Source organism: Canis aureus, chromosome X (assembly GCF_053574225.1).
Source record: "Canis aureus isolate CA01 chromosome X, VMU_Caureus_v.1.0, whole genome shotgun sequence".
NCBI lineage: Eukaryota > Metazoa > Chordata > Mammalia > Carnivora > Canidae > Canis > Canis aureus.
In genome coordinates this window covers 14,130,982-14,146,879 of record NC_135649.1, presented here as the reverse complement: position 1 = coordinate 14,146,879, position 15,898 = coordinate 14,130,982, and the positions used below count along the sequence as shown (strand labels likewise).

The following is a 15,898-nucleotide window of genomic DNA, read 5'->3' as shown; positions in this document are numbered from 1 at the left end:
CACTCTGGAAAACTGTGTGGAGATTCCTCAGAGTTAAAAATAGATCTGCCCTACGACCCAGCAATTGCACTGCTGGGGATTTACCCCAAAGATACAGATGCAGTGAAACGCCGGGACACCTGCACCCCGATGCTATAGCAGCAATGTCCACAATAGCCAAACTGTGGAAGGAGCCTCGGTGTCCATCGAAAGATGAATGGATAAAGAAGCTGTGGTTTATGTATACAATGGAATATTCCTCAGCCATTAGAAACGACAAATACCCACCATTTGCTTCGATGTGGATGGAACTGGAGGGTATTATGCTGAGTGAAGTAAGTCAATCGGAGAAGGACAAACATTATATGGTCTCATTCATTTGGGGAATATAAAAAATAGTGGAAGGGAATAAAGGGGAAAGGAGAAAAATGAGTGGGAAATATCAGAAAGGGAGACAGAACATGAGAGACTCCTAACTCTGGGAAACAAACTAGGGGTGGTGGAAGGGGAGGTGGGTGGGGGGATGGGGTGACTGGGTGTCGGGCACTGAGGGGGGCACTTGACGGGATGAGCACTGGGTGTTATTCTGTATGTTGGCAAATTGAACACCAATAAAAAATAAATTTATTAAAAAAATAAAAATAAAATAAAAAATAAAATTAAAAAAATAATATCTTGCATATGGAAAACAAAAGAGCCTTATAAAAATGGATTAACTCTGTTTTCTTTATACGAAGGTAATAGACAGATAGATTTTCCAAGTTAACAGTGGGAGAAAACAATGTGCACAGCCACGAGTCTCACGTCCCTAGGACCGTTACACATACCTGTATTGGCTTCAGCCTGAACCGATGCAATTGCCTCCCGGACCTCCACCATAGTGCCACTGTGTTCCGATTCAGTTTCTTCGGCACCCATAAAAGATCCATGCTGCCTCCTGAAACAGTAAATGTGTAAAAATAAGTGAGCTTTTATCCAGTTTAAGAATAACAAAAAATTAAAAATGGCATTTTTCCACTGATTACCGGGGTTAAGAACATGCTCTGAGAATCATTCAAACAGAGCTGATTTCCCCCTTAAGTCTGTAGAATGATAGTTCATGATATAACAAAAGCTTAAATTCTAGGATCCAAGCCAGCAAGGTCTCTTTTTAATATGCAAGGAGAAAATTACTGCCTTCTGGACCCACAGCAGGTATATTGTTTAAAATTCCTATTGTGTGCTGTATTATATACTTGAAATTTGCTAAGAGGTAGATCTTAAGTGTTCTCACCACACACAACACACACAAAAGGATGGTTGGGATTAATAACTCACAATGCATACATGGATCATATCAAGTTTTACTCTTTAAATATCTACAAATTTGGGGATGCGTGGGTAGCTCAGTGGTTGAGCGTCTGCCTTCAGCTCAAGACATGATCCCGGGATCCGGGATCGAGTCCCATATCAGGCTGCTTGCAGAAAGCCTGCTTCTTCCTCTGCCTGTGTCTCTGCCTCTCTCTCTCTGTGTATCTCTCATGAATAAATAAATAAAATCTTTAAAAACAAATATCTATGAATTTTAAGTGTCAACTGCAATTCCATACAGTTGGAAAAATGTAAACAAAAAAATCCCATAAAAAGAGGAATTTATTGGTTCATGCAACAGAGTCTAAGGACTAATGCTGAATACATACAGATCCAGGTGCTTAAGCAACGTCATCAGGAATCTATTTCAGCATTGCTTTTCCACTGTGTTCGTTCCCGTTCCCTGCTGCCCTGTTTCCCCCAGTCACGTGTGTAAGGAGAAGTGGCCCTAGTAAACCTAAGCTCATAGGCTTAATAGAACTTTTCATTTCAAAGGAAAAAAATATTAGGAAAAAAAATATTGGAAAAAAAAACTATTCCTTCCCAATAGCTCCCATAAAAGTTCTGGCGATGGCCATCACGGCCTCTGTTGGTCTCCCATCTCCATCCCTGAACTAGGAGAATATCCATACCTCCTCTCTGATTGTCATATGGGCTGAACAGAACAGAGGAGGTTCTTTAAGGGAAAGTCAGAAAAATATTTAAAAAATCCCTGCTGCTTGCCAGATGATCTTTTAACCTCAGTGTATTAGGTAAGGTGTATATAAATGATACTGAAATTTTAATTTGATTAATACTGTTGGGTTGTTTCATCTACTATAAAGTCAATTACTATAGGAAATCTAAAGACTTTCTTTCCATAATCTATCACAAAAGATTGAGTATTGTGACTCTGGAAGATAAAGACTTCCACTGGGACTTTTAAATGATTTTCCTAAAGCCCCAGATGAACCAGCACTTTGATCTTGGTTTTTAGCTACCTTTAAAAGATAATATGCAACAAAGAGAAAAAGAGTATTTTTATTATATTTTAAATTTTATAAAAGATTATATTTATCTATTTCAGAGAGAAAGCGAGCATGAGCTGAGGGGACAAGCAGAGGAAGAGGGAGAGAGAGAGGGAGAAGCAGACTCTCCACTAAGCAGGGGGCCCTACTCAGGGCTCGATCCCAGGACCCTGGGACCATGACCTGAGCCAAAGGCAGACATTTAACTGACTGAACCAGCCAGACATCCCTTTATTTAAAAAAAAATTTTAAAGAATATTTTCGGGTCACCTGGGTGACTCAGTTGGTTAAGTATCCAACTCTTGATTCTGGCTCAGGTCACGACCTTAGTGTCATGAGATTGAGCCCCATGCCGCTCACCACAGAGTTAGCTTAAGACTTTCTCCCTCTTTCACCCTATCCCTCCCCTTTCCCTCTCTCCCTCCATCCCTCTCAGAAAAAAAATATTTAATTATTTTTAATAAACCATTCAATGATCCTTGTATCATGCAGATGACACTGTATGGTGAATTTCTGTGCAAAGGCTTTGGAATCAGTGTGGGGATTCTTTCTGCATATATGCACGTTTTCTATGGGCAGCTCTGCCTTTTAGGATTCCTAGAGGCAAATATGAAGACATCTCCAAACCAGCAGCAGTGCTACCATTTAGGACTGCTACCTTCCTCAAAGACTTCATGGTTGTATGCAGGCACAGTTCCCTCCCCAGACCCATACCTCCTCTCTGATCCATACATAGAAAGAGAAGCCAAGTTGCCAGCCAGCTGTCTCCATCTAGGGACTATGGAGCTGTGGGCCAGCAATGCCTGCCAGTCCTTCATCATTCTTACAACTCTCTTTCTCCAATCAGATTGAAGGTGACCAAAAATATTTTGAAGAGAAAACCAGGAGTGCAGCCACTTTTCACCTACACATCACTCCCCCTCAGAATATACCGAGAACAAAGCATTTGTAATCATGCTTAAAAATTAGCCCAAACTCTCATATTATTTTTAACATCAAGGAGAACAATGGGATAACTGTTGAGGACTGTCAGGCTCCAAGTGTAAGGATAGAGCTGAGAAGATGATGTGTTTAAGGAATTTGATGAGTAATTGCTAAAAGGGAGGGTAGTTTCTGTCTCTGAAATACTTGATCATGACACTGTCTCCTGTACATACAAAACCCAGAAGATTGCAGGAGTGATATTTCTTCAAGAATAATCACTTACTCATCATTCTGCTGAGAAGAAAGCTGATCCTGTTCCATTAAGGGATTATGCTGCTTTCGTTTTTTAACTGTGGATTAAAACAAAGCTTATGGAAGCATCATTGAGAAGCCACACTTCTTCCTTGGAAACCAATGTCCTTCACACATGCAAGTGCCCCCCCCACACACACACACATAAACAACATTCCCATGAGAATTAACCTTCAAACGTGTGAGGTAACCAGAGGAAAGGCTGGTCTGGATTTAAAATATGGAAAAGGACTGAAGTATGTAATATTTTATCCAGAAATTCAAGTTTATAACTATAAACATCATCATTCCAACACCACCAAGCAGTGACGCCTTAAGGTCTTTGGTAGAGTTGACTCCTGAGAAGGGTTCAGAATTAATTTAACGCAGTTCGTTTGCTATAGTACTTTGCAACTGCTTCTCAAGCACCAGAGTTCACTTTCTAGTGTAAAGTTCATTCTCCAAAAGAGTTTAAACAACCCCTTGAATATTGACTTTCTACTAATTAGTTTAACAAACCCTTTCGTTATAGTCTAAAGTAAATATCAGCCCCATTCCCTGTACCAACTATCACAAAACCTAAGTCAATGATCTGTCACTGTACTTATTCTGAAATTACCTGTCATAAGTTCCTGTTGCTTCAACAAAATACTTCTTATTTCTTTTAACCATGTCATCTTCACATCTACGTTCGGAGCCTAAGGATGTTTGAAAGGGGGGAGGGGGAGACATGTTTCCTTTGAAAAAGAACCCTTTCTAATGAAACAAATGCAACTATATATATCAAGCATGATCCACATCCTAAACCAGTATATTCAAACTGTACCATTTTGCTTCTGAAAACTTCTAAGAAGCAAGTTAAGTAGCTATCAGTGAGATGACATAAGAGTCAAAACCAAAAAAAAAAAAACAAAAAACAAAAAACAAAAAAAAAGTCAAAACCATTTTGAACCCTTAAAAAACAATGCTCAGAGAAAAACTGGAACATAACCTAACTTCATTTTCCTTTGTAGGAGGGTCCTTTTATTTATTTATGTATTTATTTAATTTGGTGGGTCCTTTTTAAAACTATAAATGCTTTTATGTTTAATTTCAGTAAAATAAAACAAGTTCTGTTTCAGAAAAGACAATCTGCTATAATCTTGATAACTTACAAGTTTGTAGAAGGATAGCAAGAAGTCCTACATCTAAATCAAGCCAAGAAAATATATTTTTATGGATTCTAATCACCTAATGCAGAATTACAACAAAGAAAAAACACAGAGTACTCTGGACATTCACATTGTCACAAGTCATGGTACAAATACAAATTTTCTCATTCCTCTCCTCTTCTCTGAAACAGGTTGGGCCCTTATAGCACATTAAGCCAGAGCTTTAAGCATATTCTTATTTTGATCTTTTTCATAAGATTAAGTGTACTGTTGAGCCTATTTTTCAGAGACAATGATCAAATGTGACCTGTTATATCCCTGTGTCTCACAATCAGAATGCCAAGCGCAAGAGGCACTCAGAACCATTATAAACCTGTAACTCCAGAAACTTGATGGGGACAGAGATGCACCTGGCATGTTCTTGGCTACTAGCTAGAGTTGGTAAGTATCCTGGTGTGGTTGTAAAAATTCAAAGCCCTAGAAAACCTCAGCGGCACATCTCAAGTTAGAGAAACCACGTGCAACTGAAAACTGAATACCTGTGTCACAAAGAATATTAAATAGTATTTAAGTGACCTGCAGGAAAGGAGTGAGAACTTTTATAATAATGTAACCAAAATTATGCATGTTTGCAAAACTTAGACTTTCATGTCTTAATGCACATTACGGTTTCTAAAATAACATTTCAATGGCAGGGACACCTAGGTGGCTCAGTGGTTGAGCGTCTGCCTTTGGCTCAGGGCGTGATCCTGGAGACCCGGGATCGAGTCCTGCATCGGGCTCCCTGCATGGAGCCTGCTTCTCCCTCTGCCTATGTCTCTGCCTCTCTCTGTGTGTTTCTCATGGATAAATAAATAAAATCTTTTAAAAAAATATTTCAATGACCAACCTGGACAATATAAACTTCTTCCTTGCCAGCATACCAGATTTCAAATTTGCGATTATCTCCTTTTACATATTCGGTGATGCCAACTTCATCCATCTGTAATAGGTCAAAATTTTCATGAGCATTTTATTTGGAATATGCAATTACATTAAATCCACCCCTGTCATATTCTAAGTGAGCCAGAATTTCTCACTTGGCAAAATGCACATTTTAGATTCAAAGAATATGAAATTATAAATATAATCACAGACCTATTTAACTGTTTTCACTGAACCATGCACTTACAGTATAAGTTACATGCTCCATTCCAGTGATTGAAACATATGTTACGAATCTGAACATCCAGCTACTCCCCCTAAGATTGAATCCTGTTATAAATTAACTGCACACTATTAAAACAAATTATCATGTCAGACACAGGACTAAAAGTAATTAGACACCAATAAAAAAGCGCATACAAAATTGAGTTAAATCACTGCTTTTAAAAATCATTTGTCAGATAAGTTTATCTTAGAGATCATTACTTATCTCTATAGAAGTTTTATAAGTGAGAAACATCCAATTTATGTGGTGGAGGGGAAACCAGCGGGGTACACAAGGCTCCCCTCTATTTCAACCAACCTCTCAGCTTCCCTAGAAAACAAATGATCTGACATAGGAGAGTGAGATGTTCTTGAAGCCAGTGAAATTTTTATATGCAATATCTCTTCCTTACCACGATTTTTCTTTTCCATATGATTATGCAGAACACAAACTCTTCCATTTGTGCTGTGCTGCTCATAGCTTGGTTAATTCCATTTTGAGCAATTTCCCTCCCTCAAACACACATTCTCTTTCAGTCTTCTCCTGCCTTGTCTTTTTGTTCAATTCCAGTCTAATTATCTAAAGGAATATCTCACTCTCTGTTCCATTTACAAGTCCCCCAAACGTCCCTAACTAGAGCAGATAAGCACTACAAGTACTGCTAGTGAGATCACATATCAAGAGAAAGAAAAGGGATTGTGCTCAGAAATGAAATGAGATCTATACTCACAAGAATCTCTGACACCTACCCTGCATGTAGTCAGCAGTGACTTCCAGAATCTCCAAAAATATCTTCATATTCCTACTCAACCGCTCTAGCTAAACCTACTTTTGCTCAAGCATCAGGATTTAAGATAAATAATAATCTCATGTTCAATCTCTATTTCAACTGCATTTCAACACACACTTTTCCTTCAATATCGTAAGCTGGATGGCGTGTGGAGCTCGAGTCTGAGAGGCCTGGGAACTCCATCTCTGCCTATTAGGAGCTCTGTGTTCTGGTGCAAAGTGTTTAACCTTTTTGAACTGCATTTTTTTTCAACTATAAAATGGGAAGAATACCTACTTCACAGAGCTGATTAAAGGACTAAATAGCTTGCATTAAATGCCTAGATCATATAATGAGTTTTTTCTAAGTATATGACTTTGTTTTCTAAACTTTCCCTTATTTGAACCACAAAACAGTTTTGTGATTTTTTTTCATTGCATACATATAGCACATCATTATGGATTAAATGAACTTTTATGAGTTACCCTGGAAACCTAACCATGATGTCTATCAGACAATATTGTCCTGAGTTCCAAGCAACTCACACTTAGTTCTACTGGAATACAATCCATTTGTATTTTGTGGATGTATATATTTTCTCAAATAACAAATGATAAGGGTTTTATTGAAAGGCTTTTAAACATTATTAAATGTTACTATTCAATGAAATGTTTACTATATCATGAAATTCAGTTTTTTAAAAATATATATTTTATTTATTTATTCATGAGAGACACAGAGAGAGAGGCAGAGACACAGGCAGAGGGAGAAGCAGGCTCCATGCAGGGACCCCCATGCGGGACTCGATCCCGGGACCCCAGGATCACACCCTGGGCCGAAAGCAGGTGCTAAACTGCTGAGCCACCCAGGGATCCCCCTGAAATTCAGTTTTAGACTCTAGAGGTAGTTGAAGGTCTAACTATATGAGTATAGTTATGTAATATAGTATATAATACATATTATATATAAGAAAATAACAAGGCTGATTCTATAGTCATATCCTAATGGTAGCCTCTGCCACATTTCACATTTTCATTCATATTTGTGGTAGCTATGAGTCTCAATGTGTCAAGGGTTGAGGACTCCAACTTTCAGTCTAATTTTTTGTCATCAAGGCAGTGTAAAGATGTCAAATGCCTTGTTAAAAGTCACCTGGTGACTCAACAACTCTGGGATTGTGACCAACAACTACCAATCTGAAGACTTTTATTTATATCTCTGGAATAGAGTCTACTTCCTTCTTGGGTCAGTATCATTTTAAAAATTGATCTTGAATCACACTAACAAAAAATATAGCTAAAGAAACTAAAGTGCTATGAAGCAGTTAGAAGCAAGATACTGGGTATAAACCAGTAATGTGGCTATATCTTAAAAACAGTTTCAGAGACAAGAATAGAAAGAAAAAAGAGGATTATATCAGCATATGATTTATGAAAATTGAACTAGATGTGCACACAGAACATGAATATACATTTAACAAAAACATACAAACTGAAGGATATACATCAAGTAAATTAGAATGGTTGTTACAGGGGTAGAGAGGAAATTAAGTGTGGAGAATAATGAAGGAAGGAAGGAATAAAAGAAGGAACAAATGAAACACAAGGCCTTCCAGCATGGCACAGTCATTAAGGGCATGGACTCTGGAACTATCTGCCTTGGTTTGAATCTGTGCTGCACAGCATGTCTACATGCTCTTAGACAAATTACGCACTTCTCTGGAATTTGGCTTTCCCATCTTCAAAATGGGGTTAATAATAGTTCCTACTTCATATAAGGTTGCTATGTGGGTTAAATGAGTTGACATTGCTATTTATAAACATAGGACAGTTTCTAGCAAACAGTAAGCACTATATGTATGTTTATTAAGTCAAAAAAAAAGATGATGATAATGCATGAACTGAGGAATGTGAAGAACTCAAATCTCTGCATCTGACTGTGACCTTCGGGCCTTTCCTTTGCATAGAAGTGGCTGACTTAAAATATAGCACACAATCATCAGGCCATGGGAATCTAGCCTCATAGGATGAAGTCAAGACAACAGTCCAGTAAAAGTGACAGGGAAGTGGCTCAGCGGTGGAAAGCATTCTGCATCCATCCTCTCAAGCAAGGAGAAGACTCTGAAACCAGTAACCCCAATGCTCATGTCACACACTGACTAGTATTGCTAGCCATGATTTAATCCTGGAATCTCACAGTAGGAAAGCAAGAGGGTCAGCAGAGTGAGGCTCAAGAAATAGCCAAATTTCCATCTTTCTCTGTCAGCAGGATCACCATTTTCCTGGTACTCCTGGTCTAAATCTTTGCAGGCATCACTGAATAATCTTTTTATTAAAAATGCTAGGCCATTCGAATGGTAAATGGTTCTCCAACCTTTTATTTTCAGGCTGTAGGTGTCCTTCTGTCTAAAATGAGTCTCTTGTAGACAGCAAATAGATGGGTCCTGCTTTTTTATCCAGTCTGAAACCCTGCGCCTTTTGATGGGGTTCACATTCAGAGTTACTATTGAGAGATATGAGTTTAGTGTCATCATGATATCTATTCAGTCCTTGTTTTTGTGGAATGTTCCACTGAACTTCTTCTTAAAGGGGAATTTTAAGAGTCCCCCTTAAAATTTCTTGCAGAGCTGGTTTGGAAAACTGTGTGGAGGTTCCTCAAAGAGTTAAAAATAGACCTGCCCTACGACCCAGCAATTGCACTGTTGGGGATTTACCCCAAAGATACAAATGCAATGAAACACCGGGATACCTGCACCCCGATGTTTATAGCAGCAATGGCCACGACAGCCAAACTGTGGAAGGAGCCTCGGTGTCCATCGAAAGATGAATGGATAAAGAAGAGGTGGTCTATGTATACAATGGAATATTCCTCAGCCATTAGAAATGACGAATACCCACCATTTGCCTCGACGTGGATGGGACTGGAGGGTATTATGCTGAGTGAAGTAAGTCAGTCGGAGAAGGACAAACATTATATGGTCTCATTCATGTGGGGAATATAAATAATAGTGAAAGGGAATATAAGGGAAGGGAGAAGAAATGTGTGGGAAATATCAGAAAGGGAGACAGAACGTAAAGACTGCTAACTCTGGGAAACAAACTAGGGGTGGTAGAAGGGGAGGAGGGCGGGGGGTGGGAGTGAATGGGTGACGGGCACTGGGGGTTATTCTGTATGTTAGTAAATTGAACACCAATAAAAAATAAATTTAAAAAAAATGCTAGGCATGGGGCACCTGGGTAGCTCAGTCAGTTGAGCATCAGCCTTTGGCTCAGGTCATAATCTCAGGGTCCCGGGATCAAGTCCTGCGTCAGGCTCCCTGCTCAGTAGAGGGGGGTCTGCTTTGCCCCCCTCCCTCTGCTCTGCCCCTCATTCATGCTCTCTCTCTCAAATAAATAAATCTTTTTTTTTTTTTAATGCTAGGCATTATTGGGAAACCAAAGGAAACAAATCAGACTGATTTTTGTTCCTTCAAATGTCAGGTATTGTTTCTTTCCTGTGTCTAATAAGTCACCAAGCCTGTCTGCCTACCTTCCACAGAAATGTTTCTTGCATCTATCCTACCGTTGCCACAGTAACCATTATAGTTTGAATTCTCATGACTTGGTCCCATCATACCAGTCCCTCTTTAATGTACTTTAGAAGCATTCTGTTGCCCATTATTGTGACAAATTAAAGGTAAAAAAAAATCAATACACACCAGAGATACTACATCAGGTATTGACTAGGTCACTCCACAAATAAAAAGTTAACCAAATGCATTTGGGTCCAACATGCCTGTGGAGATCAAGTCTCTTCCCCAGAAATAGATACACGGACAGCAAGCGATCTAAACCCCAGATGAGGTCAGCTATACAATCGTGGTTCTCAGTCAATGCTTACTAGAGATATACAAGACCAATGGAGATTTTGGGGATGTGGAGGTGGGTTGCTAAGAGCAAAGGAGCAACTGGGTATTTGTTGTAAAAACAGCAAGTTTTAAGGAAACGTTGTGACAGCAGGGAAAGTTGGCAGTAGAGAAAGAAGTCCAATACATAACTCTGGGCAGGAACTTTATTATGAACAGCATCGGACTGTTGACCTTCTGGGAGAATTAAAAGCAGGGCCTGCTTATCTGGTAGACTCCTGAGTCAAACACCTCAGAACACATTGCTTGTCCTCTTTATCACTGCTGCTGAAAACATTAGCAATCCTCAAATGGTTTGCTAACCTTTTTTTATGAAATGCTCATAAAAAATGACTCAAATGATAGTAGTTGGGGAATTGACATGCTAGTTTTCTCTACTCTCCAATTTTGCTATAACCAGTATTATACTGCCTTTACACTTTATTTTTTATTAAAGATTTTGTTTTTAAGTAATCTTTACACCCAATGTGAGGCTCAAACTCACAACCCCAAGATTGAGAGTCTTGTGCTCTACCGACCGAGTCAACCAGGTGCCCCCTGCTTTTACAACTTGAAACTTGAAAGGTAAAATTACCTAGGTGTAAAAACTAAAACTACCAAACTCACCAACTACAGGCTTGTATGAACTGGAAGTTCCTCTTGTCAAATGTCAAAACCAGCTGGGAATATCACTGGACTGCCAGTGACTCCCTCAAACAATACTGACCTCATTGTAATACCAAGCTGTATTTAGGACAAAAGGACGGTTTGGTTATAGAAGAAAGTGATTTCAAAGGACAGGATGGATGTGGGCAAGATTCTGCTGTGGGTGGCTTTGGACACTCAGGAGGGCAAGGGGTAAGGAATAAAGGAGGGATAGAAAAAGAAAGGTAGAGAAAGGTGGGAATATGCTAAGCACAAAAGTTACCCACTTAAAAAAAAGTTACCCACTTTAAATTGCATTGGGGAAAAAGACCAAACTCTTTCCTCATCTCTCTTGTACAGTAAAGGCTCCCTGCTACCAAGACCATCAACTCTACCCAGTACCACTGGTAAAAGAGTACTCATGGGGTTATGGGTAACTTCCCATAACTTCAGACTGTGCTCTGCAGGACACTAGGAAGCTGCCTTGGGGACTGCTTGGTATTGGAATGAGAGAGGAAAGGAAGGAGGTAAAGCTCTGCCTTCCCTCACTCTTATTTCAAAAGTTATGTGTTGCCTGATTTCAATATAACACCTCTACTTAAGATTTTGGACAGCCCCGGTGGCGCAGCAGTTTAGCGCCGCCTGCGGCCCAGGGCCTGATCCTGAAGACTCAGGATCGAGTCCCGCATCGGGCTCCCTGCATGGAGCCTGCTTCTCCCTCTGCCTCTTTGTCTCTCTCTGGGTCTCTGTGAATAGATAAATAAATTCTTTAAATTAAAAAAAAAGATTTTGTGGGCTGGAGGTGGATAAAGCAGGTGAAGGGGATTCCAGGGTACAAATTTCCAGGTATAAAATAAGTCCTGGAGATGTAATGTGCAGCATGGTGACTGTCACTAACAGTACTCTATTGCATATGTGAAAGCTGCTAAAAGAATAGATCTTAAAAGCTCTAATCACAAGGAAAAAAACTGTAACTGGGTGTGGTGATGGATGTTAACTAGATTTACTGCAGTGATATATATTTTGCAATATATACAAATATCACAGCATAATGCTGGACACCTAAAATGAATATGATGTTGTATGTCAATGACACCTCAACAAAAAGATTTCATTTAAAAAAAAGGATGTGAAAAAAATAAAAATTAAATAAAAATAAAAATAAAAAAAGGGATGTGCAATCAAAGTATAAAACCCACTCATCTCACTTGAAAGGGTGTACCAACTTTTACATTTTATATATATATATATATATGTGTGTGTGTGTGTGTGTGTGTAAAATAACATTACATTACACAATTTAAATGATCTTACTTTCAAACAGTGCTTAAAACTGTATGACGGGTATCTATCAGAGCCTTCTCCACTTTCAACACGCCTCTTACAGAAAACAATGGCTTTTTCGTACAGGAAGAGATGCCGCTGCATTGGTTTGAATCTAGCAAAATCCTTCATTTTTGTAGCACCTTTCTTGTGTCCAATCCAAACACTGAAAGCACCCTGCATTACCATCTTGCCCAGTTCATTTAAGTTTCCCTACAAAGGAAAATCGACAGTCATCAGTATAAGGCACAGCTACATTCAGACCCCTGACATCAACATTAGACTGGGTGGCTTGAGCTGCTAAAGCCCTGAAATGCAATTTGTACAGTTTCTAGAATTTTATTTATCAGAACTTTTTACATTAGAACAGGCCATGTGTCACACAGGCACAAAATTACGGCGTGAGCAAGAGACAGGAGAGACCTCCTTTTCCCTGGCTCCTGTCTTCCTGCAGAGGTCTTTCAACTAGGGTAGCTCCCCCCATCTTCTCAATCTGCCTGGCGACTGGTGTCTCCCAGTGCAAGCATTACTTTACTCTAAAGACTTGATTTTTTTTCTTCTGAATTTGTCTCAGACTAAGGCAAGCAGCAATTCTAGGACAACACATCTCCTTAGAAGACCCAAACATTTCCTTCAAGCAGGAAATCCCAAGGTTGGAGTTGGGTGTAGGCTCACAAGGACAAGGGGAATATCACAAACTCATTCGGCTGCTGACCTCAAGCCAATTCTCCATTTAGCACTGTCAGTAATAATGCTGACATTTGGATCTCCATTTTCCTCTTTTTATTTCTCAATTGGTTCCAGGAGACAAAGAAAGAAGATCTTGACATGCTTGCCCACAAAAACTGCAACGATCACTAAAATTTACTCACAATATAGCCATTTATTGCAATCTGATGCATAGAGTCATTAACCGACTTCAGTAAATCCAGCATTGTGTCAAGCGCTTCCTTTAATTGTTCAAACCCAGGGCAGCCTTTGCTATATTTCAGTAGCTCCTGTAATTACAAGTCAAGAATTAAAATTAATATCAAGCAGATATTAACAGCTGAAGAAAATGAATACATTTTTGGCTAACATGCTCTCAAGGAGGAATCCAAAGATAATGCCACTTCTCGAGTAGTATCTTTCATTTGCTATTTGTCATAGTAAGAAGACTCTATTTTAAAAACTGTGTCAAAAAATTTGGGAAGATTAAAAAAATTTTTTTTTAAATTGGGAAGAAATGGAATAAGGACTAACACTATCAGGTAAAGGGCACTCAGTGTTCTTGGAACTGCAGAAAAACAGCTATTAGGACACATGAGAGGTTGATTTTTAAGGTAGTCACACATGCAACAATTTGGTTTTCTCATTTTGCAGAGGCCACAAGACATTGTGCTGATACTTAACGTGACATTGTAGTAACCCTTTCACTGGACATGAGAGGTGTGCCACCTTCGGCTTTCATTGAAAGGGCACTTTTGGAAATATAGTCACAAACTCCAAGAAATATTTGTTTGGTTCTTCTTAACGATAGTAAGAGTTCTGCACTCATTACACATGCATCAATGTAACCTGAATCAGCACAGTAAGGCGAAGGAGCATAATAGTGCCAGTTCCAGCCTTCCTGCTCACCTCCTACCTCTTCGCCAGCCGCTTCCTTTTTAATGGCTCTGCTACCTCTGACCCACAGATGTAAGTAAAGAGAGAAACAAATGCTTCATGTAATTACCTTTAACAGTAACTGATATTTAGTGATTCGCTGCACGGGTTTGAGTAAATACGAATCCAGACCAAGTCTGTGCTTTAATTTTCTTTGACATTCCTGTCATTGAAATACAATTATCAATAAATTTAAATTAAGACATGTACCTGTGAAAATGGCAAGTGTTCACTGATTAGACCCAATGCATGTAGGTTTCTTACAAATCAAGGAAAATCAACCAGGAAAACCGCTACTTCCATACGGCGTGGAAATTGTAAGCGGCCGTGAATATAAAAAAAAAATATTGTAAACATTATTTCAAGGGATTGGAGAGGTAGAAAGGGCAAAAATTTCAAATATCTTAAGTTTTTACATAAAAATGTACACTGATGTGGAAGGGTTAAAAGACAAGAAAACAATGAATGGCCAGAGATGAACATGAGTAACAAAACATGACTGCAAATCTAAGAAAATGAACAAAAGGTTCAGCTCTGCAGGCCAAGGCCCAGAAAAGAAACAGGTTGTACTGAATATAAATCAAACTGGGCATGAGAAGGAGTTTTTTTTTTAATATCACAAGAAAAATATAGACCTCATCAACTGATGCTATATTTCATCTGATTATGGGCTCACTGCCACGATAAATAAAAGGGTCATGACTTTGGGTCCTGGGAACGTTCTAGGGTTCATAGCAACAGCAAGATGGGGACGATTAGGATGAAATGTGCGTGTAAGAAATACAGAACACAAAGAGAGTAGGAGAGGATGTACATGTGTAAGATCCAGGACCTGCCTCTGCCTAGGGGAGTAAAAACTGCTATCCAATCTGATTCAAACAGAGGGGGCACCAGGATGGCTCAGTCAGTGGAGAATATGACTCTTGATCTCAGGGATGTGAGTTTGAGCCCCACACTGGGGGTAAAGATTCCTTTTAAAAATCAAATCTTTAAAGAAAATTCAAAAAGCAACGTGTGGTTAACGATTTTGGAGTGATACATGCATTTAGCTCTCCTTATTCATGAAACCCAACTATAAATGAGATTTAAAAGTTATTTTTGCAAGACAAAACTGAAAGTTACCAAGATGGGAGAGGAAAAACCATCAACCAAATATGAAAAGTGAAAACCAAACTGACAAGGGATAAACAACTGCGCACACCAGAGAAAAGTCAGTCTCAAGATGGCAGAGGGAAAAGCCAAGGAACAATTCAGTTTATTTTATAGAATCGTGTCCCCCTCCTCTCCACAAAGACTCCAGAACGACAGACGTCAAGTACCTCTGAAAGTGGGAGATGAAGGTGGGTTTGAAAAAATATGGTTGTTTAAAGTCTGTCCAAGAGGTAGATACTGGGATGGGGGTGGGGGGCGCCCGGGTAGCTCGGTCAGTTAAGCATCTGCCTTCAGCTCAGGTCATGATTCGGGGGTCCTGGGATAGAGCCTCATTTGGGGCTCCCTGCTCCATGAGGAGCCTGCTTCTCCCTCCCACTCTGCCCCTATCTCCCACTCATGCTCCCTCTCTCTCTCTCTCTCTCTCTCTCTCTCAGATAAATAAATAAATCTTTAAAAAAAGAAGTAGATAACAGGGGCAGTGCGGGGAAGAAGTAAGTAGATACTAACAAGTGTTGGTGAGAGTGTAGAGCAATCAAGACACCCTCATTCACTGCCAGCAGGAATGTAAAATGGTGCAGCAACTTTGGAAAA

At 39.4% G+C, this 15,898-nt stretch overlaps 1 protein-coding gene across 8 annotated transcripts in view; it reads right to left on the bottom strand.

Moving 5' to 3' along the window:
- Window positions 1–15,898, bottom strand: part of MCF2 (MCF.2 cell line derived transforming sequence) — a 100,250-nt gene that overhangs the window by 12,626 nt on the left and 71,726 nt on the right. For all 8 annotated transcript variants that reach the window (XR_013375194.1, XR_013375195.1, XM_077890155.1 and 5 more), the window contains 7 exons: window positions 14,226–14,318; window positions 13,384–13,509; window positions 12,503–12,724; window positions 5,592–5,684; window positions 4,171–4,249; window positions 3,544–3,610; window positions 807–916 (listed from right to left, as the gene is read on the bottom strand). Coding sequence is in view for 6 of the 8 variants with exons in the window: in XM_077890155.1 (XP_077746281.1) it covers window positions 807–916; window positions 3,544–3,610; window positions 4,171–4,249; window positions 5,592–5,684; window positions 12,503–12,724; window positions 13,384–13,509; window positions 14,226–14,318 (790 nt within the window). In the remaining 2 variants the exon portion in view is untranslated. The remainder of the gene's footprint in view (window positions 1–806; window positions 917–3,543; window positions 3,611–4,170; window positions 4,250–5,591; window positions 5,685–12,502; window positions 12,725–13,383; window positions 13,510–14,225; window positions 14,319–15,898) is intronic.